We start from the raw sequence: 26,661 nt of genomic DNA on the forward strand, positions 1-26,661 counted from the left end.
TGGTGATTGCAGCCATGAAATTAAAAGACGCTTACTCCTTGGAAGGAAAGTTATGACCAACCTAGATAGCATGTTCAAAAGCAGAGATATTACTTTGCCAATAAAGGTCTTTCTAGTCAAGGCTATGGTTTTTCCAGTGGTCATGTATGGATGTGAGAGTTGGACTGTGAAGAAAGCTGAGTGCCGAAGAATTGATGCTTTTGAACTGTGGTGTTGGAGAAGACTCTTGAGAGTCCCTTGGACTGCAAGGATATCCAACCAGTCCATTCTGAAGGAGATCAGCCCTGGGTGTTCTTTGGAAGGAATGATGCTAAAGCTGAAACTCAGTACTTTGGCCACCTCATGCGAACAGTTGACTCATTGGGAAAGACTCTGATGCTGGGAGGGATTGGGGGCAGGAGGAGAAGGGGACGACAGAGGATGAGATGGCTGGATGGCATCACTGACTCGATGGACATGAGTTTGAGTGAACTCGGAATGGGTGATGGACAGGGAGGCCTGGCGTGCTGCGATTCATGGGGTCGCAAAGAGTCGGACACGACTGAGTGACTGAACTGAACTGAATAAGATAGCCAGGTTTCCCTGGTAGCTCAGATGGTAAAAGAATCTCTGCAATACAGGAGCCTTGGGTTCGATCCCTGGGTCAGAAAGTTCCCCTGGAGAAGGAAATGGCTACCCACTCCGGTATTTTTGCCTAGAGAATTCCATGGACAGAGGAGCCCACAGTCTATGGGTTTGTAAAAAGTCGGACACAACTGAGCGACTAACACACGCACACAATAAGAGATCCCAGAACGCTCCCTCTCCCTTCCCACCACGTGTGGTTTCAGAAGAAAGACAGCCATCTGTGAACCAGGGTTAGGATGTTTATCAGACATCAGATCTGCTAGTGCCTTGGTCTTGAGCTTCTCAGCCCCTAGAACTATGAGAAATAAATTTGTTATTTCTACACATTTCCACTCAATCTACAGTATTCTGTTATAGCAGCCCAAACAAAAACAAATATTTTAGCAGTAAGGAAACATTTGTGTTTTCTACTTCACTCTCAGTGATGTTTCAGAGAGGTGAGATTTGATATAAGTAAGGTACTGTACTAAGCACTACAAGTAAGTAAGATGAATATAGTTGAATCCAGAATCAATGAATTATTACAGAATTGGTTCTTATTTAAACTACAGTGAATTATGAGTATCTGTAGTGGAAATAGATCTATAAATCTAACTATTTTGTAAGGCATTCTCCCCCCCCCCAATAAAATGGGGATGATTATTCTTAATGCATAAAGTGCTTTATATATGTGTTAAAATTGATGACTTAATTTTTAAAGCTAGTTAAGATCCTCATCAAGGGTATTAAACACCATAGAATGATTCATTTTATGAGGACTTTATGACCATAGAAAGGAGGACAGGGTTACAGAGTCACTCAAACATTGCAATAATACACTATCTCATACTGGGAGCAAAGGTGTCAAAAAAAACTACCATCTGGTTGTGTCTGGATGCTGTATGAGCAAATCTGTTAGCTTTCTCAGAGCCTTATTCACATACCATTTTGCCTTTTTGAGCCTACCATTCTAGCCAACATAATGTTCTTTCAGATGTGTTAGCTAAAGCAGTTCAAATTCTATTGTATCATAGTTCAAAAAGCAGTCTGCGTGTTTCCATACAAAGCCCCTGCCCTGGAGATAGAACCTGTATGAAAGAACAAGACAGGCTCTCGTCCCTTAGTATCTAATTGCCTGCTTGATTTGTTATTTGCCATCTGGGGAGAAAAATATCCAAATAAAATGTGCATGGAGTACTATTCAGGATATAGCTGAATAAAGAACAACCAAAGAAAAAAAACAGAAGACTGGGCAGCTGCATTTAATCTAGGTTGACTGTTATTAAGGGGCTTTTGTTCATGACCATTTATTAAGCACCTCATTTGAGCCAAGTGTTTTACTAAATGTATCACTGGGATTCTCTCACTATTCATTGTGGCAGAACTGTCTTTCTTTCACTTCCTAGAATGCACCAAAGTCTTTCTATCTTCAGAGTCTTCAAAAGCTGTTTCATCTACCTGAATAATCACTCCCACCCCATTTCACCAGGCCATTTTCTGCTTATCCTTTATGACTCAGCTTAAATGTCTCTTTTATCAGGAGGACTTTCCCTAACAACCTGTGAAGTTGGATTCCCCCATTACTTCTCTCATAACATCTTGAACTTTTCTTTCAGAGAATTTAACACAATTATAATTAACTGTGATATAGCTTGTTTCATATGCTCTGCTGGGTATAAGCTTTAATAAGGCCATCATAGAGTCAACTCTGGCTCACCACTAAATTCCCTGCCACTAGATGAGTTCCTGGCACATGGTAGAGACTCAGAAAGAATTTACTGAATGATAAAATGAGTAAATGAATGACTACAGGTAGACCATGCCCTGTAATACAGTTCAGCACTATTTAATTTTTGTGTAGGATCTGTACTATTTTTGGAATTAGTGTTTATTTTAAAATTAAGCCATAAATGCTAAAAATACAAAATAATACAACCTAGTAATTGAGCCTAGAGAAGGGGGAGTGGTTGGTGGGGAGATGAGTTAAGTTCTATTTAGGTCTATCAGAAAACATCCAGCTACCCGGTTTAAAGCCCCTTCATAGTTTGGGATCACAGAAAAAATGAGACTAAAGTTTCTTTCCTTTTTCTCAAAAATGAAACTTTCCATACAAAATCTCAGGAAGTTTGACAGTCAGTAGTCACTTAATGATTATGCTCTATTTTAGAATAATACATCAGTAGTTTTTTCTCTAATTTATCCCTTTATTGCAGGTTTTATTTTATACTGCCCACAATATTCATTCCCTTAGTAAATAATCCAATAAGTAGTAAGACAATTCTGAGAGCAAAGAGAGAGAATATATAGAAAAAGGAAAAATGATGTAGAGGGAATTTGAGTCTTTTAATGTGAAATCTGATTTGCATGTCAACCACGTTCCTGTAAGATTCGGACTGGAGTTTTGTAATAGTCTCTGTCTTGTTCTGTCTTTCATAAAAACGTGTGGATTTTTGGTTACCAGACTTTGCTGTTTGTCTCTTATTAGTTGGAAATTCAGCTTTTCTTTTGGATACATTTCAAACTTTGTAGTATTGTACCCTGTACCATCCACACAAGCCCTATGAGCTAAAGTTTCTATAATTTCTCTTCATAGGATTCAGAATGCATCATTTTATTTCAGGTTCTTACTAGCCTACAGAATTTTAAATCTCAGTTTATCAATATTGGCACCGATGTGGAAATTATCTTTTTCTACCTCAAGAAGTCTGAAATGACATGTCAAATATATATATATATATAGAGAGAGAGAGAGAGAGAGTTTATTTTCCAAATTTTTTTTATTTTGAGAGTTCATTTACTCAGTTACTTTACATTGGCTTTCTAAATGTCAATGACAAGTAAGAAGTGAATGGACAAAGAATACCTGAGAACTAAGATTTATAAGCTCAGTGGCATTTGTAATAACAAACTTTAGGACACTTGGAAACCATTACATTGCTGATGAGCATTTAAGTTTTTAGTTAAATGATTCATTTTCCTTTTCAAGATTAGGACATTAAAATCTAATTAGGGAATGGCCACAGCTTGGATGCACAAAAACCTAACATCATTTGCCTTTATAAACATGGTTAGAGTTTATACTTACATAAGGATATTTTTGAGAGATGAATTTGGTTGAATTTTTCTTACTATTCATATTCACATGTGCACAAACCAAATTTTTTCCACTAGATTCTAAAAGAAATTTTTTTCCTACTAAAAATTATTATGAAGAAGAAATAAAAACTATGCTTAGACTAATCAGGAAAAGTTATTTTTCATTTTGGTATATTTCTTTCTAGTCCTTTTCCTATTTGTATGTTTCATTGAACAATTTTCTATAGTTGAGATTTGGATATACTATGTTCATTTAACATCTTATCTTGAACCTTTCCCATCTTTGTAAATACAGTGTCTTATAAACTCTTAACTAGAAATTCAACTTGTTTCAGAAATTATAAACATTTATATTGACCTTCATCTGAGTTTCTGATTTTTTAAATGTAGAATATATTCATAAGTGAAATTACTGAGTGAAATATCATGGAAATTTTTAAGGCTTTTGATGCACATAGTAAAACTGCTTTTTGGCATGTTAACAGCAACTAAATTCCTACTTGCTACATATGACAAAGCTTAATATCTTTGCTGCAAGATAGGTCATATAAATAACTTTTTAAAATAACCTAATAGTAAAATGGGTTAAGAACATGAACAGAAAATTTATTATAATGAAAACTTAAATATCCATATAAATATATATGAATAATATGAAATCTCATTGGAAATGCAAGCTATAATAAAAAAAATACTACTTTAATTAAACTACTTTTTTCTTTGAAAGTATTTGAAGATTGGATGTTAACATTAGGGAAAGCTGAGTAAAGGGTATATTGGAACTCTGTACTATTTTTGTAACTTTTCTGTAAGTCTAAATTTATTTCAAAATGAAAAGTTAGAAAAATGACTCATATGATGGCTTTAGGTGGTTACTCAATAATGTCGTTGTACTTGGTGACCTATAAATGAGGCAGTGTAATCCCAGAAACCTTCACTGAGCATACTCAGCTCGTTCTTCTGAGTACTACTCTAGTATTAAAAAAAAAACAAATATAAAATATTTCCAATCAGTGCTCTCATTCATTGCAGAAGTCTCTGAATCTGTTCCATATGTTGGTACTCTATCTCATTTAATCCTCTCTACAATCCCAGAAAGTAAACCTTAAAATTATTTATGCTCAGATGAGGTAACCAAGACTATATAACATTGAGTAACCCATCCAAAGTCATACTGTAAAATGTTTTACTTTAACTGGTTTCATTTATAAGGTATGTCCATTTGGCAGAAATTGCTTACATTTGGGGAATGAATGTTTGTCTTTATTTCCAGCTGGACATGATGCTTCCTTTCCAACAGATGAACGTATAGACATTATTCCACGAAGCTGCCAACTAACGACAGATGTTCCACAAGTCACACAGCTGCTAAACATGACTAAACTCCGCCAAACTGAAATAAAATTTGGAGGTCATCCTCTGAGTCCAGCAGAATCAGGTGTGTACTCAAGTCCTAAAGTATAAGCCTCTTTATTTCTAAAGCCAAAAAGTAGAGGGTGGTGGAACAGCCTGGCAGTGATGCTTCATTGAGATTATATATTAAATCACTTTAACATCAGCTCTTGTCAGTGATAAACCACTTTAAATTTCTTTTTTAGCAGCTAAAATAGCTTCTTGATTTTTATATGTTAAGTCAAACATCCTTGGTCTTTCCTTTATTCCTGTATGTGTCCAAGCCCTGCCAGTTACACCTCCAAGTCAGCTCTCAAATCTGATCCTATTCTACTTTGATTGTTTGGGTCCCCACTGTCACTTAACCTTACCCTTCCAGTTAATCTTTACATTGCTGTCAGATTTCTCTTTCTGATAATAGAAATAGAAATGTAACCATGGTGCTCTTTGATTAAAGACTTTTAATGCCTTTCCTACTATCTTAGAAGACAAAATGAGAAAAGCCCCTGGGGACTCACACAAAGTCAGTCTCCCTTATTCCAAACTTACTCCACAGTTTCATCTCCAGACCCTTTCTCTCATTCCCCATATGTTAATTTCTGACCACTCTCTACAGCTTTCATATGTTCTTATTTTGAGATTGCTGTTTCATTGGCCTAAAATGGCTTTTTTGCCTTTCTGCCTGCAAAAACACTCAATTTGTCTTCCTAAATCCAACTCAAATGCCACCTCTTCTGTCCTAACAAGCATTGTTCTCCTTTTGTGATGGTTTTTTGTTCCTTGCAATACTTTTTAATTAATATTCTTTCATTCCCAATTAAATGTGACTCTTTCAGAAAGAGTACTGTACATCATTCTTCTATATCCCTACCACCTAACACAGTGTTTATCATATATTTGGCCTGGTGCTGCACACTCACCTTACAGTAGCCAGTCAGATAACAGAAATGAGTGAAGTGAGCCGGATGCCTGGACATCCCACCCACAGAAACATTTTCTACTTCTGCAGTGAGCCCTGTTGGGAGTGGAGGGGAGCAATTAGGGAAGAAGAGTATGATAGTGCTTCAAACAAACTGTTCTCTACTGTGGAAGCAGTAATATCAACAACTGATACAAATGATACAATACATGGCAGTTAACACTCAGCCTCTGTGAATAAGCTGTAAAGGAGTGGTGAGAACCACAGCAAACTGGATTCTCGTTCTCAGCCTAGAAGGGACAGCTGCAATTCGGTTCTAGCCAAATTTTGTCTTGCAGGAACACAGGCACAGTCTCACCAGATCTTTCTTTCTTTTTTTTTTCAAGAGGAACTCAGTTTTCCAGGGTTTATAACAGTATTTGTTGTTCAGTCGCTCAGTCCTGTTCAACTCTTCATAACCCCATGAACTGCAGCATGCCAGGCTTCCCTGTCCTTCACCATCTCCAGGAGTTTGCCCAAACTGATGTCCATTGAGTTGGTGATACCATCCAACCATCTCATCCTCTGTTGTCTCCTCTTTGACAATTTTAAAATATTGTCTAAAACTCTATTAAACATTTTTGAAAACACTCTTAGAGTCAAACAAAACACGCCAGAGCTGCCAGTTTTCTACCTCTGTATTGGACACCCATAGCTATTGACCAAACAAGTGAATAGTACTTACAGATCAAGAAATCTGTTATTCAGATGAGCAGTTCTCAGCTTCCTGCATGTTAGAATCACTTGGGACATTTTTAAAATAACTGATATAAAAAATTTTTTCCCCTAATGTCTATGCTTCACCCCCAGAAATGTTGATTTAATTGCCCTCAGTTGGGTTTTGTTTGTTTTTTTAAACGTCTCCAGCCATTGTGACATACAACCAGGTTTGAGAACCCTGAATGAGTGACTGGATCACTTATCCCCACAAAGGTGATAACCTTGAGAGAAATCACGGTGAGGGGTGGGGGAACTTGTAGGGTGTGTTGGTTCTCAGATAACAGGTGGGGAAGAGAGAGTTGTCAAAATTCAAGAGTGGTCAAAGTAGAAAGAGGAGAAAAGAGATGATCATGATGAGATGCATTGCGTGCATGCTGAGTCGTGTCTGACTCTTTGCAACACCATGGACTGTAACCCACCAGGCTCCCCTCTCCAGTGGGTTTTCCAGGCAAGAGCACTGGAGTGAACTGCCATTTCCTTCCCCAGTGATGAGATGAATGAGTGACAAAACCAGACTCACTTTTCAATTCAGTTCAGTTCAGTCGCTCAGTCGTGTCTGACTCTTTGCAACTCCATGGACTGCAGCACACCAGGCTTCCCTGTCCATCAGCAACTCCCAGGGCTTGCTCAGACTCATAACTCACTTTTACTCTCTATGTTTATCCAAAATTCATTTATTCTTGGTATATTTTTATTGCATATTTCTGGAGATTTGGGACCATTCTGTTAACTTTTTCAGTATAAACCCTGTAAGAGAATTTGACACTTTATTTTTCAGTCTTTTGTAATGCAATTTCCAAACTCACAAACAAGTAGAGACACTACATAGTGAATCCCCCATGTTTCCATCACCTGCTTTGACAGTTGCCATCTTTAAGCAAGGATTTATGGTAACAGTGAGAACACGGATCATGAGAATTTGTGTATTTGTTATATGTACTATCTTTAGAGAGAGATAGAGATAAAGAACAGAGACAGAGAATTTGTGTATTTGTTATATGTACTATCTTTAGAGAGAGAAGGCCCTGGTGGCTCAGATGGTAAAGTGTCTGTCTATAGTGCAAGAGACCCGGGTTCAATCCCTGGGTTGGGAAGATCCCCTGGAGAAGGAAATGGCAATCCACTCCAGTATATTGCCTGGAAAATCCCATGGACATAGGAGCCTGGAAGGCTACAGTCCATGGGGTCGCTAAGAGTCGGACACGACGGAGCGACTTCACTTAGAGAGAGAGGGAGAGAAAGAGAATATATGCAATCTATGTTCATTACAGAACCTTTGGAAAATATATAAAAGTTTTCATTACCCAGGTAGCCACTGTTAACACCTCAAGTCATAATTCAGTCTTAATGGAAAATTCTCCACAGAGTACAATGAGTAAGAGTGTTTCACATAACCAAACACTCTGTCTGTATCTAACAGGCTGTGATAACTTTCCATAACAGAAATGATTGCAAAGCCTATCATGTAGCTCTTTGTAGTTGTAAATGCTCCTTTTTTCTTCTGTCTCTCTAGCTTAATGTTTTAAGAATTGTGTCTTTAAATGAAAATGCAAGTCTATATCCAGATATTTTGCATCTTTATTTTAAATTTAAACTTCAAGGACACTTGTAATGCCAGAGAATAAAGAGAAATTTGAATAAATATTAAATGCATCATTAACTCAATATTACAATTAAACAAACTTTTTCATAGGCCATGTTCAATCCCAGCTTGTAGAAGAGGGTTAAGTTAGTATATATTTTTCTAATTCCACAAATGGACTTTCAGTGCATAAGGATAGTCAACATGAGTTGTTTTACAGAAAATTAATAATCACCATTGAAAAGCTTATTTCTTCTGTCCTATGAAACTCAAATGTACTTATATTCATTTATAACCATACAGTTTATGATTGTTCATATGAAGTAAATCTCATAGCACATGTACAGCAGCCAAAATTTACATAAACGTGCATCGAACTTTGTAGTTCGCTTTCTGCAAATACTTTTCAGTTGCTTTTTTTGACATTTGTGGGCTTTGAACCTTACTATGAGTGATTATAATAAAAATTATTGTTCTCTGTGTGAGAGATTTTATTTGAAAGGTGTAGCTAATGACTAACGCCCAAGGACAGACTTTTTAATCATGAAAAACCAGGAGGTATTTCTTCATTTGAAGTATTTGTTTTTGTGTCTTTCTAAAATGAGGGCTCCCCGTGATGAGATTTGAATTGCATGAAAAGTGGCTGGGTGCTCTTGTAACTAATAGTACATACGTAAATTGTGATATTTTATTATAAATGAGCATGCTAAGAGATCCCAGTATGCCACTACAGAAAGAAGTAGCTGCTTCCTATGGCTGCTTTCTGGCATGTTCACCCGAGCTCAAAAGGAAACCTTGAACCTTCTGTTTTAGAGTGCATTTTTTGAATGTCATGTAACTTGATCAATAGCATTTAATGAAATTAATAAAATAATTGTGTTTCCAAAAAGTCTGTTGCCACACATTCACACTGTTCACTTTGTCAGCTCCCAGTGCACATTAGCTGGTGATTGTTATTCTGCAGAGGACTGTATGATCTGATGATCTTATTTTCATTAGTGGAACCCCACTTTAATTGAACCAGGGAATCAGATCTAGTTATTGAAGTTGAGCAGTCAGCTACTAATGACAAGATGCAGTGGTCCACTAAGCACAAATCAAAACCAGTAATTTGCTTAAAAATTAGGACGTAGTTTTCCCAAGTACCCTCCTTTCCACAGCAGCCATCTTATTGGATTTTTAGTCCTTTTTAAATAAGAGACTGACATCCCTATCTCCTAGCTCAATTGCAAACACATAAATGAAAGCATCTAGCAAAACCGTGACATAGTGATCAAACTATAGTTGGCATTGGTGCTTTGGACATTATGAAAGCAAATTTCAAGTCAAGCAACAAAATCTACTGTAAAGTAGAATCTTAAAAGAGTTAGATTCTGTCTTCAGGAACAAGTGAGACACTCTAATTTCTTCTTTTCTAAAGCCAGACTGCTGGTATTCCCTGGTTTAGGGTTGTTGGTTAAAGAAAGGCCGCAATTTAAAAAAAATAAGCAGAAAACCTGAATAGACATTTTTCTTAAATTTTAAAAGCTTGTAATTAAAGTACTTTACATGGGATGTGCATTCTCGATTTAGCCACAATTCTCCCCGCATTCTCCATGTGAGTTCTTGTCACTATATTTTGCCTGCCTGGTGTTCAAGCAACTTCATTTGGCCCTCCCCAATACCACCACTTTATTCTCTTTAGAAAAGATTATTACAGTGTTATATTCTATTCTTGATTTCTCATGAACCCTGTTAGTCTAAATCAAATATATTAATTATCATATTCATAAAGTTCTCATACTTAGCCAAATCATTACTATTGGACATACTTTTCAGATAGCAAAACAAAAATTTTCAGTTAAATGGTTTTACAAAACTGCCCAGAATATAAAGAGTGGACAAGGAAAGAATCCTCTGCGATGCCCCCGGCCCACCTAAGGCCCACCACCACATGTGGTGAAAAGACGGCACCAAGGGTCTGAGCCCAGGCTCCGAGTGGACAGATCTCTAAACATGGTGAGCCTCAGTTTCTTCATCTGTAGAGGTGGAATAATATCACACCAAGTGATTGAAATTTCCATAGAGATCATGTACACATCATCATATCCATCATCCTTTCGATCTCAAATTGAATGTCATTTCCCTGACCCTAAAGACTAGATACCAGCCCCCTGTCAAACACACTGAACCTTCCCTTCATAGCTCTTACCACAGTTGTAATCATGTAGTTATGTATGATTTATTTGTTGTAGTATCGATCTCCCTTGTGAGACTATGAGTGCCTTGGTGGAGGTTATGTGTCTGCCTTATTCCTTGTCTTATTCAGTGCTTAGAGCAGTGGCTGCCCAGGCTAGGTGTTCAATCACTACTGAAAGAACTGGTGGATGAAAGAATAAATGATGGTGAATGGACTTCATAAATTGTTAAATTTTATTCAAGATGAAGGATATTAATATCATATTTATAAGCATTCACTCCCTATTAAGCACAGTATTTAGTATGTTGCATGGATTGTTTCAGATAATCTAACAAAAATGCCTGACTTAAGTACTACTATTACCTCAGTCTTATGAATGAAGAAGGTGAGGCTCAGAAAGTTTAAGTACTTTGTCTAAAATAGTATTAGATCAGCATTTTGTGTTTTTGATATTCCTTATAACAATGCACCTCTAATAAAAATCCAATTCAAAATCTGGATTCTTGTAGCAGGTTTAATTCTGATTTGATTGTTAGATAATAGATGTAAGTCTTAAGCATGACCTCTCAATGATTAGAGTTGAAGATTCAGCAGGTTTTTCTAGTTAAACTTTGAAAACCTTGCAAACTTAAATGACTATAATAATTAGAACATTGTATCTTGGGACAAAAATGAATGTTTATTTTTCTAAAAGACAATTAGAGAGTAGACCCTCAGGTTTTATAATCTAACTACAAAGGCTGTACCCCTCAGTAAAATAGCAAAATAATTAATGGTAACATCTCTGACCTACACCAAGTTCATTTTCCGCAAACTCAAGAAAATGAAATGCCTGGAGCATGACTTTAATCTAGTCTTGATTTTTAACCTTCTGTTATGCATATTGATATCAGCTCTTAAAAGAACTCCTTTTAGAATTCAAAAGGCATGCATTTCTGCTTGTAGTTTTCTTTCATTAAGATTTTTTCTCATTATAGAAACTTTGTCCCTTCTACTTTTTATTTTAGAAACCAAAGGTCTAAATTACTTTTCTTGTAGCTTTTAATTAGGACCCTATTACAGTGGATACAGAGCATGATGCATGTTTACATGGATAATTATGACAATTTTTATATGATTATAAACAGAATCATTAAAGTGAAACAGGCTTTAAGAATGTGTATGTGTTAATTGTACTAATAAATTGTTAAAGGCCTGCTAATTAAAGAAATAACTAAATGGTGGAGTATTGTATACTTTGCTTTGTGGAGGGAAAAAGGTATGCTAAAATTTATAAAACTTAAAAAAGAGATATCCATTTAACCACATAGTAGTAGATTGCTCTTTAAAGAAATCCTATAGTAGACTCTCTTATAAAATACATCCTATTCTCTGTGCTTTAAGAAATTATATCAAGCTTAATTATAGTTTTAATAGCCACTGGCTATCCACTGCTAAGCAAGAGATTCCTCTGAGAAATTCAGGGTATTTAGGAATTTATAGCTGGAACTGTGACAGTATAATTTTTTAAGATACTCCCTCCCCCCGAAAAGGTTATCTTCTAATCTTGGATACTGTCCACAGTTTTGGTGAGATTTATTCATTGCCTACCATGTTCTCTGCTGGGCTCAGCAGATGAGTGTACATGGAGTACCAAATAAATGGTCTTTCTACTCAAAGAAACTTAAATAGTTGTGGGGAGTGGGGGGAACCTGTATATAGATGAAGAATATGAAAAAAATCAAAGAAACTGCACATGTACAATGTTTGAACAGAAAGATATGCCGATAGCCAAATGGTTTCTATGATTGGAAGTTAGAAAAAGAAAAAAAGCTTCTATTCTGGTGTTGAAAACTCCCATATAGGCCTATGCCATATCCCATACACCCCATGAGGACTCTCAGTGGCTCTTCTTTCTTGGAAAATCCACATTTGAGAACAAACTCAGTAGTCTAGGATTTTTCCTGTTTGGTCACAGAAGGTACAAATGATGAGTCTGAAATAGATTTTTCCAACTGGCCTGGAATTTGAATGTCATTTCTTTTCTTTTGCTGATGCTAAGAAACTAGCAATATTTTTATTGACTCCAAATGGTTGTTTCTAAATGACTGAAAAAGATGCAGCAGCACACATGGCCAAGTCCACTTGCTAACACTAGGACATTTCACATGTAAGCTGCTGGGCATCTGATTCTGGTGCCATAGCACTGCAGCTGTTGAAAGCCACACAGTTCTTGTAAGTATCAATGTCTTGGTCATTGTTGACCCTTGTTTTTCATCCCCCACACTTTGGCAGTTGTTCAGTCTAGTCGTCCTCCTCAATTCACACATAAAACTCTTAGGTAGATTTTTTTCTTAAAAATAAGTTTCAACAGTAGTTAGAAATATTCAGTCATTTAATCCAACTTCCCTTCTGACCCGTTATACTTTATGATTCATTTGTTTTGCTCAGCAAAGGTCTGTTGCTCTGTGTCAAGCAGTAGGCTAGCAAATCAGGGATGACAAAGCAGACCACTGAATTTATATCTACTGAAATATACATCATTGGAGAATCCCAGAAACACATGTGAAAGCGTAAGTCTGACAAGTTCTGTGAGGGAAAGCTTATGGTAGTACCTAATTTGGGTACCCTAATCAGAGGGGTCTGGGAAGACTAGTCTGAGAAAGTGATACATGATCTGAAACATAAGGGCCAAGAGGGGAAGGAAGATCCTTTCTGCCATGGGCAACAGCATGTATGAATGCTCTAATAGGAGGAAGAACTGAGAGGCCAGAGCAAGAGATGGGAGGTGTTAAGGCTGAACTGAAACTGCAACATACAAGTTCTTGCAGGCAATGTTAAAGATTTTCTTCTTAATCATAAAAGTGGCAGGGAAGCCATTGAAAAGTTTTAAGTGGCAAAGAGGAATAATTCAATCAGACATTTATATAAGACCCTTTTGGCTATGTTTTGGAGAGACCATGGGACAGGGAGCCAGAGTGAACTTGTAGATCAGTTGAGCGGCTTTGTGATCATCCAGGAGAGGGATGATGTTCTCTTGGATCAAGGTTCACGTCAAGATTCTGACATTTCAACCTGAATTTTTTATGATGCCATTCATTAGACCAGATTTTTGGTTTTAGGTGTCTTTGATACATTGAGGAGAAGCTGGTGAAGAAGGCCACTGGATAGAACAAGTGACTCTCAGAAGAGAAGACTAGGCTAAAAATAGAAATTAGAGAACCTGTCTTATAATATCCAAAATAGCTTTTCACACTTCTGTTCAAACACCTTCAAAATGACGGAAAATTCACCACCACAACAACTAGACATGCTTTAATTAAAGAAAGATGTTCCTTATGTTGGACTAAAAGGTTTTTTTAATTAATTTTTATTGGAGTATAGTTGCTTTACAATGTTGTGTTAGTTTCTGCTGTACAAAGAACTGAATTAGCTAAATGTACATATCCCCTCTTTTTTCAGATTTTCTTCTCATTTAGGTCACTGCAGAATACTGAGTAGAGTTCTCTGTGCTATACACTAGGTTCTCATCAGCTATCAATTTTATGCATAGTAGTGTGTATATGTCAGTCCCAATCTCCCAATTCATCCCATCCGCCCCACCCTTGGTATCCTTACCTTTGTTCTCTACATCTGTGTCTCTGCTTCTGCTTTGCAGATAAGTTCATCTGTACATTTTTCTATATTCCACACATGAGTAATATTATATGATATTTGTTTTTCTCTTTCGGACTTACTTCACTATGTATGACACTCTCTAGGTCCATCCACGTCTCTGCAAGTGGCGAGATTTTGTTCCTTTTTATGGCTGATTAATGTTCCATTGGGTATATGTACCACATCTTTATCAATTCTTTGGCTGATGAACATTTAGATTGCTTCCATGTCCTGGCTATTGTAAAGTGCTGCATTGAACATTGGCATGCATGTATCTTTTAGAATTATGGTTTTCTCTGGGTGTATGTCCAGGAGTGGGATTGCTAGATCATATGGTATTTCAATTTTTAGTATTTTATGGACCCCCTGTTCTCTATGGGCTTCCCTGGTGGCTCAGATGGTAAAGAATCTGCCTGCAATGCGGGAGACCTGGGTTCGATCCCTGGGTTGGGAAGATCCCCTGGAGGAGGGCACGGCAACCCACTCTAGTATTCTTGCCTGGAGAATCCCCATGAACAGACGAGCTTGGCGGGCTATAGTCCATGGGGTTGCAGAGTTGGACACAACTGAGCTACTAAGCACAGCACATACTGTTCTTCATAATGGCTGTACCAATTTACATTCCCACCAGCAGTGTGGAAAGGTTCCCTTTTCTCCAGCCCCGCTCCAGCATTTCAGTGGACATGATTCCCTGAATCAAAAACCTTCAGTGATTCCCTACCTATTCTGTGATTGCCTACCAGTTTTAGAATAGGCTGTTATAATTTTAAGGCCCTTTTCTTTGTGACCCAACCCTATTCTTCCAGCTAGGCTGGTGATTTTATTATTCCCCAAACATACCTTACTCTTACTCTTTTATACCTGTATTCACTTACTTTCTTCTGCCTTGGACACATGGTGGTAAGTTGCTGCAGTCATGTCTGACTCTTTGCCATCCTATAGCCTGTAGCCTGCCAGACTGGTCTGTCCATGGGATTCTCCAGGAAAGAATACTGGAGTGGGTTGCCATACCATTCTCCAGGGGATCTTCTCGACCCAGGGATCGAACCTGCGTGTCCTGCATTACAGGCAGATTCTTTACCATCTGAGCCACTAGCCTATATATCTCTTATTCTTGAGATCTTACCATTCATTCAGGGTTTATTCAAGAAGTCACTTCCTCTTGATTCTCACTGGTCTTCCTTATGTTGTAGCTCCCTGTTTACCTATATATACTATCACTTCCCTTCAGACTCCCTGAGGGCAAGCAATGTGTATTATCCATTTTGTGTCACTGACAACTTCTAGGAAATGCCTGAGTGCTGAAATACTTGTTCAGTTGAGTTAGTTTTAATTATTTCCTTAAAGAGAAAAAACAATATATTTTTCAGTAGCTTCCTTTTCTTTTTTTTTTTTCTTTTTTTTTATGAGGAGAAACATTTGTGGTAGAGGTTCTCAAAAGATACTTAGCACAAAGACCACTTGGGGGGAACCTCTGAAGATTATAGATTTCTTGACTCCCCAACAAAATTCTAATTCTTGAATGCATATCTGATAGATCTGATGTTGGACCTCAGTATCTGTGCTTTTGTAAGTGCTCTGGGAAGGTGGGTAGGTTAAAGCAGAGGAAGATTCAGATCATATGTCCCCTCAATTCAGAAATACGGCAACATAGTGTTTGCCATTATGCCCATTAATGGACTATTATTATCTTCCTTTTATGAAACAGATCACTTCATTAACAGAGGAACAGTTAGCATGCGGAAGAGTAAACATCAAGATGTTTGTCATATTGCCTTTGGATCCAAAGTCCTTGGACCACCTCCACTCTCTGGCAGAAGAAGTAACATGAGGCTATCCAGTGAGGTAGGAGCAAGGTTTGAAGAGCTTATCTAAGCATGGGTGGTATGGGAGGGGAAGGGTTTTCTCCCATTCAGAGGGGAAAAGGAAGGGAGAGAGACTACGTGCCAAAAGCATAAGTCTTGAGTAAATTTGGAACAGAAATTCTGGATTTTAGAAGACCCCAAAACTGTTTTCTTTCTGTCATGTCAACACAGTTAACAGTTGTGAGTATTCTTTTCATTAAATATGCCCACAAAACTTAAAGACAAATATATGTGAGCACATTTTGTGGTCTCCTTCAAAAAGGAGTTGGATCATCACCAGATACCTTACAATGAACAGATTCTCAAATGTTGTGTTTTTATTTTTAGTTTCCTCTGAGTATCTGACATACACAGTGATTTTCATTTCAGCTCCTACCTACTAAAGATGGAGTGTGGCAAATAAGCACATTTTAATTTATATTTCTATAAGATTTGCTTGTTTTCTGTTTTATATCACATCATATTTATCCTTCCATTTCTTTCTAATTTTCTACCATAATTTCCCTCTCCAACTTTTTAATGTTCTCATTCCCTTTGTGTTTTTTTTTGAACCTTACTTTATTTGTCCAACTATTATTTCTTTTATGTAGATTCTACAAGAAATAAACGGCAGTTCGTATATTTTAAAATATAAATTAATTCTTTTTCCTTATAGACAGTAAAATCTATTGGGTCCAAAAGTAACCGATTATGCCAGCAGTCTACAGTAGAGAAGTGTGTTAACAGTGCAGAAATGTCAACCTTGCTGTTATCTGAGTCTGAGGCACAAGGAGATAAAGAAAATATTGGCCAAATAAAGCAGACTGTACCTGTTCTTGGTAAGAATTCTGCATAAATATTGATAGCTAGTGAAAACAGTGAGAAATGTTAATAAGAAAGTCATAGTTATATTCTTGATTAGATCTTAAGTTCAGAGAATTATCATTTGAAAATGAAAATGTGGTAGATATTGAAATATGTTTAGAATAGTGTGCTTTTATATATATATAAATATATTTATATATTATCTTCTGGAACCTATCATTCTATTTATTGTTATTTTACATTGCCATAGTACCCCGTGTTTTTACTTTCTGATGACTAGTGATAAAATGTAGTATCCAATTATTGCTGTGTTTTGCAAACTCCACGTGCATTTTAAGTTTTCTTAGTTTTGTCTTTTAATTAACCTTCCATTTGTAAAGTGCTCTTTGTTTTCCCTCCCTGTTACAAAAAATAGCCCCAATAGTAAAGAAAAGACTTTTATCCCAAGTTATATAAGATTGAGAGTTCAGGGCTAACAGACTAAGTGATTTGCAATCTGTTTGCAATTGGTAGTTATTGGAAAGAATGGAAATTAGAACCCAAGGCTTACCACTCCCTGTCAGTTTGTCCACTTTTACTGGTCTGACTTTTATCAGCATTGAAAAGGGGAAAGGCATTTGGGTTCATTTGATTTATAAATTAATGATCACTGTTAGAGACTGTATCTCCATTGGAATATAAAACTGAGATGAGGAAATTAATAACAGATATTCAGTCCCAGTTTTATCACTGTCTGTGAGACCTTGATCAATTTTCTTAAAAACTACGAGCCTCAGTTTCCTTATCAGTAAGGATACAGTTACTACTATCACTAGTAGTAATAGGAAATAACAGCTGCCTTAAAGGGTCAATTAGAGGATTCAGTGAGGACAGTCAGTCAAGCGCATTGTATTGTGCCAAGAATGTAAGTGTTCAGTAAATATCAAATGCTGCTGCTATGAATATTATTATTATTACAGAAATTAAGAATTCTTCAAGATTGATCTCACTTCTCCAGGGTTCTTCTGAAAATTCCCCTCTAAGTGCTTCTTGAATGATAGCTGGCCACACTCTTTTAAAGGAAAAAAATAATTTCTTTGCATTGGCCATAGATTTCATTTTTTTATGTTTTCTGATATAGCATGTTGTATGATTAGCATTAATCTAAATTATTTCTAGTTCTCTATATGGTTACATTACATGAATAAAATACATTAGTAGTTTTGAAAACCTGATACAGTTCTAATATTGGGAACAGAAATAAATAGCTAGTTCCTATAAAGAAGTAAGTTGTGTTTTTTATACAGCTTTACATTTTGTCAAAATGATACATGAACATTCTCATTATGACTATAATTACATTTAGAGTTTATTTCAAACTATATAGTACTTTCTGTTCTGGCTTTTTGTTCTTTGATATGAAAATGTACCAGCCAGTCTGCATATTATGCATCCACATCCCCCTCAAGAACCATCAGCCGATAAGAATAATAACAGGAGAAGATTACGGTTAAAAAGCACCAGCAGAGAAAGGACAGACACCCCCAATGGTATGGCACTAATTCAATACTATCTTATATCTGTATATTATTCAGAGCAATGGAATCTCTCTCTGCAGGTTGTAAATTTCAAAGGATTATGAACCAATTCATTTAAAATATAAAAGTCTGTTCTACAAGGATTATGGAAATCAAATTTTCTACAAAAGAATTGCTCTAGAGCCCTAACAGAGATTTGTTGGGTTAAATAGACAGTGCCACAAAAGTAAAGGACTTCCTACTTCTACTCTCAAAGGCTGAATAAGCTTAAATTATTGATTTTTAAAAACGGCCCAAATTTGATGGAGATTCCTGCCTGCAGACTTTACTAAAATTGAACTTAACTCATAATTTTTCATGTTTCATTTATCTCTCTTCTTTTTAAATTGGGCCCATTTTAGATTGTTTTTATATTTGCTATCTCTCCTTTTGGACTTCTTGACGTCTATTATAATGTAGATTAAAATTTCAACTCTTTGCAACCAATAAAGCATTAGAGAGATATAGTCAACTATTCTATTAATTGTTATTACTTAAAATACTAGATTTGAGTCAGATATGTACAAATTTGTATACACATGCATTAGTCTATCCTGAATCAAGCCCAGAATCTATGTTATATACATTTGTTAGCATAATTTCTCAAAAGTGTAGCTTTCTTGGGGAGGCCAAAATTCTGCTTGCTAGGTTTCATACTATTTTTATAAAATAGTAGGTAGAAAAATTACTTCTGCAATGCCTGTATCCATTTTTCTTAAGGTGCTAAAGGAACAAGCTTTGTTTAAAAGAGTTGAGTTCAATAAGAATTGTCATTTAGAAAAAACACACTGCATTTTACATGGAACCTAAGGGAAAAATATAGGACCTTTTAAAAATTATATGGGTTTTGGAATTCCTTTTATCACATATCATAAAACTTAAATTTAAAATGTCCCCATGCAAATATCAAGGAATTTTAAGATGAACCTCTACAAAAAATGTAACTGGGTTCATCTTAAAATATTCTACTGTAAAAAAAAATGCATATAATCTATATTGTCACATCAAACTTTCTTTTTAATAATCATATAGAAAAGTATACCAAATGCCATTTTTCAAAAATTAATTTATATGTAAAAAGAAGTAATATAGAAGAAAATATTTATTCCATTAAAGGCAATTCTTCAGACAATAACAGGAGTGATGAACATAAAGCAGCAACTGTCCTCACCACTATGTCCCAGCAAAGAGCAGAGACATTGAACCCCAGCTCTCCAGTACCCCAGTCTCCTGATCAAGCAGGTTAGCATCTTTATTATACCATAATTGCAAATAATTAATAATATATGGATATGTTAAATATTTCAAGCCTGGGCATTTTGAAAAGTCATGATACAGACATTTCCTAAAATCTATCATTTTTTAAAATCTCTTTTTAACTCAGTTTTATGTCAGACTTTAATGGATGAAAGAGTGTTTTTATTTTCAAATTTTAATGCACAAGTTACCCTGTTCAGAATAAAAGTTTAAAACTCTGTAAAGTTTAAAGATTATCTATGACATAGTCACCCTCCCCAAAGATTATCTATTGTTGCAATTCTCCAGTCCTCTTTATAATGGAGATGTTGGAGTATAGTACATTGAGCCCATCAACATATCTTGCCTAGCCGGTGTGTGGTACTTTTACAAAAGCAAATTGTTTTTGAGCTAGGGAAAAAAGAAAATAAATGAAAATTGTTTGTAGTTTGTCAGTCTTATTTATGCAGTGTTGAAACCTTCATTAAAATGTTAGGCGCAATTAGTGTCTCTAGCATAAATCTGACTGTGTAGAAAAACTAATTAGATGTTTAGGTGATCATTCTTGCATTTATCTTGTTTGCTGCAATATTGTGATTACACAGTAATTTACATATTTTCCTAAGAAAACATACCAAATTATTCATTACAATTGATATGGAAATACTTGAGGTAAAACTGCAAATTCCAAAAAAGCATGTGGTAGTGAGATAATTAGAGTTCTTTTAGTGTGAAAACACCTCTTTTACTTTGACTTTTTTGACAGTTAATAATATGTTTGGTGCTAGGTCATACAAGTTGTTTAATTACCTAATGTAGATTCCCAAGATCTTTTCCTCCCATTTTCTTTACGTACTCCTGTACATAACAAAACACATTGGTTTTTGTAATCTTACTCAACATTTACCGTGTTTACAAAGCACCTGCTAGGCACTTAGCACCAGGCAAAGAGTTTGCTGTCCAGAAGAGGACAAGCCAGTGAATCTATTAATTTCATCCACCACAGAAGGAAATGGCAACCTACTGCAGTATTCTTGCCTGAGAATTCCACAGACAGAGGAGCCTGGCAGGCTATAGTCCATGGGGTCGCAGAGTTGGACATGACTGAACGACTATCACTCACAGCACGCTGACTCAAGACTCTCCGCATTTGCTGTGAACATGGTCGGATGAAGTAGATTCAACCGGCTATTGTCCATTTACCTATAGAAAATGGGAAAGCCTTGTCCTTAATAGGTTTTATCTAAAAGAAATGCATATTTATAGCCCTTTTATAGGCAAGTTATGTTATATAATCATAGTCGTAAGTTAAGAAACAGATGAATTCACTTGAGAAGAATACAGTTTTATGTGTGCCATCAATTTAATTTTTATTAAAGGCCTTTTTGTTTGTTTGTTGCTTTTGATTTTTTAGTATCACCTTTGAAGTTTCAAATTAGCCAGTCTTAGCTCTTGGATATTCTTCTTATGATATGAACATAATATGATTCAAGAATCAGGAGTAAAATTAACATGTTTGCATTGTGGTTCTGCAGAACACAAATTCCTGTAAGATTTTGACCATTGACAAAAAACAGGTGTAGCAAAAAATTTTTTTAAAAAATCAGATTCAGTTGAGAAAAAGCTCAACTTTTCCTGATGTCATTCTAAAGAAGAAAGTAATCCTGCTTTTAATAATGCTTTTTATAGAAAATTTTTTTCAAGTTTTTTGTGGTCATGAAATTATAAGATCTATCCCAATATTGAGTAAAAGACTAATTTTTTTAAAGTTTTGATAACATATCTTAATGGTGTTATATAGTATTTTTAAAGAAAACAAAAATGTGCAGAAAAGATTTTCATATCAAAACATTCTCTCCTAAAATTAAAATTAAATCCAGAGGTCCTTTTCAGCAGCAGAATTCACCAGTCACACTAACAAATATTTCTGTGGGCTTGCTATTACTTGACAGGTCTTCTCAGTTTAATTTATGAATTGTCTTATTCCAGTCAGTAGAATGGAGAGGGAAAGACTGTCAGCTTTTTGTAGTTTGTTTTTTTTCTCCTCCTGCAGTTTTGTAATCTGAACAAGGCCCAGACATTTTATTTAAAGAGCTTTAGTACTCTGTCCTCCTGAAGTTAAAAGAAATTCCTAAATTTGGAAAATTTCCCCCCTCTGGATTATCAAATTAATGAGACTGTGCTATAAAGAACTTGCTGCAAGATAGGTGATAATTATTTCAGACTTTCAAATTTCCTGGCCAGTGTTTCAACTCAGATGAAGCGGAAGTAAGTACAAATGAGTTGCCCATAGCTCTGAGCACTAACTGTGGGTTAAAAGTTTAGCAGGTTACAAGATGGGGGATAAATTACCTTCCTTGGCTTTTGCATTATTTGATAAACCTGTTTCAGGAACAAGAGGTGTTACTCTCACCACCCGCCTAACATAACACTTCGGGAACACTGTTCTTACTTCTGTCATCTTTTGCAATTGTCAGATGAGTGGGTATTTCCCGAAAATGGCGATCACATCCCCTATTTGGCCTCTACCACACAGTCTCTACTTTTGAATGAAGACTCCTGCCATACTTCATGCCTGTGGCTAGAAGCCAACAAGGAAAGTGAACAGGATCAACAGACAGAGGAAACCCAGATTGTTCCAAAGGATGTTTTCACTTTTTCATCCAGACCACGATCAGCACCTCATGGAAAGACGCAGAGTGTGTCCCCAGAAGGGTGCCCGTTTACTTTGGATCTAAAAGAAGATACCAGTGTGACAAGGAGTGACACCCAAACAGAGGAAGATTTTTACGGTGGTGACAGCAACGAAGAGGTACATTGCCTGATGAGGGAAATAGTTGTAAAGTACAGTTGTTCTGTTAGCTCCAACTAAACACTAAAACTAGTTAAAAGAGGGAAAATCAACTGCTATTTATAAAAATCCAGCAGATTGCAGTGTCAGTCAACAGTTGCCTCAGGTTGTTATGGCAACTCTAAATTGTTGCCTTTTTTATTAACAGTCAGCCAATTTCATTTTTAATTATGGAAACCAGTTTTTGGTTTGATTTTGTTTTTTCATTTTAATCTTTGTCTCACAGAATGAAAAATAATATGCAGTTCAGTTATATGATAGCGTGACCAGTAAAATTGAGAGCACATTGTTCTAGGTCTTTGGGGAAATCATGTTGCAGTCACTAAGCATTCTGAGTTGACAGTTTCCTGCCTTGCTTACTCCCCTGCCATCTTCTCACCTTAGACCTATTAGGACTCATTATTTTCCATATGGTCCCAGAATTTCAAGAGTTGTGCCAATTAAAGTTGCAATAATGAATCATGGATTACTGCTGGGACTTGCCTTACAGGAGGTTTTCTGTTTGCAATTATTTAGAATACAAATGTATCTCATAAATCAATAAATTCATGAAAAGTTTTTAATACCTTGTGAAATACCAAACTGAATGGAGTTTGACACATTTGTTTAAAACAATATATTATACCTTTTTTTCTCCATAGAAAATGAATTTGTGAAATTTCTGTAGCATTGTTCTTTATTGATAGGCATTGATATTTTCTAGAAAAAAAAATTATTTTAAAAGATTATAGTGAAGTTATGGTTTAGTGAAATTATACAAATTGTTTATATGTAGAAATTATAGAAATAATTAGGAAAACATGTTTGTATGCTTACAAACTTATTTTTAACAGCTGTATCTGATTAAGAATACCCCTTTGGACAAGGGGAAATATGTAAGTCCATAACTCCTACCTTCAGAACCAGTTGAGAATATGGTGAGATCGTTCAGACAGTAATTATAATTTTTTTTCCAACTTTTAATGAGTTTCTATAGCAAAAGTGCATGGGGAAATCCTTTTTTATAACATTCTTGCTTCTGAGTGTGATGAAACTGTTTGTCAAACCAAACATAAACCTACTGCAAACCACTTTATGCATAAATGAAAAAATAGTACATTTTAAATGTGTTGGGATAAAATTTGTCCCTTTCACCCTGAATAAAATTAACCTATAAACTGTAAAATGAGCACTTGTTTTGAGCATCTGTACTGCTTCCACCCAACTGTCAGCTCTCGTGCAGTAGTAACTGGGTAGAGTCTAGCAGTCACACCATTTGCCAACTGGGTAGGCCCATCCCCTTCCCATGTGCACAACTTACCTGAGCCAAAAGAATGACTTGATGGTGGCAGTTTTATGGCAGATGGGAAGTGACAGTTCCCTGGAAACTTTGAGGGAGGTATTAGTGGAATCTACCCTTTAAATAAGACATTAGGAAGATACCTCTCCATCTATCATGAAGGATGAGCCTTGAGAAGAAGCAACAGAGCTTTTGGAGAAAATGAAGAGTACTAGTTCTGAATATTTCAATTTGTCTTCCCTTTATATGTTTTCTTTTGCTACTGCTTCCCTGGTGGCTCAGATGGTAAAGCATCTGCCTACAATGTGGGAGACCCAGGTTTGATCCCTGGGTTGGGAAGAGCCTCTGGAGAAGGAAATGGCAACCTACTCCAGTACTCTTGCCTGGATAATCCCATGGATAGAGGGGGGTTGTAGGCCAAAGTCCACGGGGTTGCAGAGTCAGACACGACTGAGTGACTTCACTTCACTTTTACTACTAGCTACTCAACTTCTGACATCCTTCACCATTTATTATGCAGACATGTACTTGTTACCAACTACATGAAATTGAAAATTAATTTATTATGCATTTTCAAAGCTATGATTGACATAGCTCTCTGGGAACCCCTGTGCCAAGACCATCAGAAGATGGCTTGAGTCTGTAATGTGACCATCTCATTGCTAACACCTTCCCTGCTCCACCTTTAGTCAGAGCCTACCAAGAGTGGGCAGCCAGAGAGAAGGGCAGCCAGAGAGAAGGGCAGAAGCCTTCTATATCATGCAAGCTTTAACAAGATACAGACTAAAATACAGAGGACCAACAGAACTACTGGGCTATGTTTAAACAAGTTCTACACATTGTCTTGATCCCTTTTTTATCAAATTGGTTTGTCTGGGGGATTTTTGTAAGTTATTTTTCTGTAGGATTATGTCTTCCATTTATTAATTATATAAGTCAATGGAAAATTAGATTACATATTATAAATGTTTATTTACATAGAGTCTTTGAAGAAAAATCAGCTGATTTAGACATTCTTACATTAGTTGCATTATTTTAGAATGCAGTATTCTTAGAGTAACACTGTTGTACCTGAGGAAGATATAATGTCATACTATAAATAATGGTGGACAAATCAGTAATAATCACATTACTTATTATGAAGTTGCAACTTGTAGTTGAAAGACTATTTGATGTTAGACCTCGAATATTTTTAAAGGGAATTTAGATGTATTCATAAAACTGTTCAACTTCAGCTTCTTCAGCGCTACTGGTCAGGGCATAGACTTGTATTACCATGATATTGAATGGTTTCCCTTGGAAACAAACAGAGATCATTCTGTCATTTCGGACGTGTATGGATGTGAGATTTGGACTATAAAAAAAGCTGAATGCCGAAGAATTAATGCTTTTGAGCTGTGGTGTTGAAGAAGACTCTTTTAAGAGTCCCTTCGACTGTGAGGAGATCCAACCAGTCCATCCTAAAGGAGATCAATCTTGGGTGTTCATTAGAAGGACTGATGTTGAAGCTGAAACTCCAGTACTTTGGCCACCTGATGCAAAGAGCTGACTCATTGGAAACGACCCTGATGCTGGGAAAGATTGAAGGCAGGAGGAGAAGGGAACAACAGAGGATGAGATGATTGGATGGCATCACCAACTCGATGGACATGGGTTTGGGTGGACTCCGGGAGATGGTAATGGACAGAGAGGCCTGGCGTGCTTCAGTTCATGAGGTCACAAAAAGTCAGACACGACTGAGCAACTGAACTGAACGGATGAGATGTATTCAGAAGCAAAAAAAAAAAAATAGGCAAAATCATGTTATCATGATACAGAAAAAAATACACTTATGATAGTAAAGACTAATTAAAATAAGCGTTCAGTGCTAAGACAATGGTCTTTGTAATTTAAGTTCCTAATCATCAGTTCACATTTGAGATCTTCATTAATGTGAAAGACTCAAAAGCATAGTTTTTATTTTTTTCATATCGTTTTAATCTTTGCTTTACTGTATATTTTATTCCCTAGGCAGCTAGATAATACTAATTTTCCTGATACTCAGTTAATTTGAAATTGGTACTTCTTATTTGAAGACACATTATGGAAATATATCTTGTGGTGAGTTGTAAAATTAGGACTACCATGTAAAATGAATTTTCTAGGAAATCTGTTAAAACCTTTCATAGGATTATAGCATCTTAAAAAAAAAGGCATGTTACTATTATCATCACTATTTTGTTTTTTTATGCCATTATTCCCAATGTAGCTTTAAGTATACATATCCAGTTTGTAATTTGAAATAGATAGCTTTATATTAATATTTTATTACTTCTCTAATACTAAAGTAGATAGTTGCAAAGCTAGGTGATTTGTCTTACATAACAGTCCAAATGAGAACATTTGAGCCAAAGAATTATCCGTATTTGGACATGACTTATGTAAACTGACTACTTACTATGTTCAAATTAGCTAGGAATCTTCTAGATCTTCTCTTCATTTAACTCTGTTGAAGCCTATCAAGGACAGATTTACAAGCAACAAATTAAAAGGATCATTTTAGCCTTTTCTCTCAGCTTTCCTGGTATTGTTGCTTTCAAGGGTTGTTTTTTAACAGGCAGTAGTTAAACTATTTCATTTTTTCTTCCTGATGGCATGTACACTTTTATCCTGTCACCCCTACATGCTTGACTAATAATTTTGAGTTACATTCTCACACACATTTACATACTCACAATAGAAATGATATTTACTCCACATGAAGCCACTTATATTTCTGTGTAGCCTTTAAAAACTTTAAATGTCAGTTTACTTCTTGGAAAAAAATGGAAGAATTCTATTTTGAATGTATTGCTTGCATTTTTATTTCTGTATATCATGAGTTACAATATAATGTACTCTCTAAACCTACCAGGCAAATTT

General features: G+C 36.0%; 1 protein-coding gene across 3 annotated transcripts in view; it reads left to right on the forward strand.

Moving 5' to 3' along the window:
* Window positions 1-26,661, forward strand: part of CFAP20DC (CFAP20 domain containing) — a 256,995-nt gene that overhangs the window by 128,210 nt on the left and 102,124 nt on the right. The window contains exons 7-12 of one of the 3 annotated variants that reach the window (XM_068982422.1): window positions 4,976-5,140; window positions 15,878-16,014; window positions 16,690-16,852; window positions 18,251-18,367; window positions 19,511-19,636; window positions 22,108-22,442. In XM_068982422.1, the coding sequence (XP_068838523.1) occupies window positions 4,976-5,140; window positions 15,878-16,014; window positions 16,690-16,852; window positions 18,251-18,367; window positions 19,511-19,636; window positions 22,108-22,442 (1,043 nt within the window). The remainder of the gene's footprint in view (window positions 1-4,975; window positions 5,141-15,877; window positions 16,015-16,689; window positions 16,853-18,250; window positions 18,368-19,510; window positions 19,637-22,107; window positions 22,443-26,661) is intronic. The other 2 variants (XM_068982423.1, XM_068982424.1) reach the window with 2 other exon arrangements.

Source organism: Capricornis sumatraensis, chromosome 10 (assembly GCF_032405125.1).
Source record: "Capricornis sumatraensis isolate serow.1 chromosome 10, serow.2, whole genome shotgun sequence".
Classification (NCBI taxonomy): domain Eukaryota; kingdom Metazoa; phylum Chordata; class Mammalia; order Artiodactyla; family Bovidae; genus Capricornis; species Capricornis sumatraensis.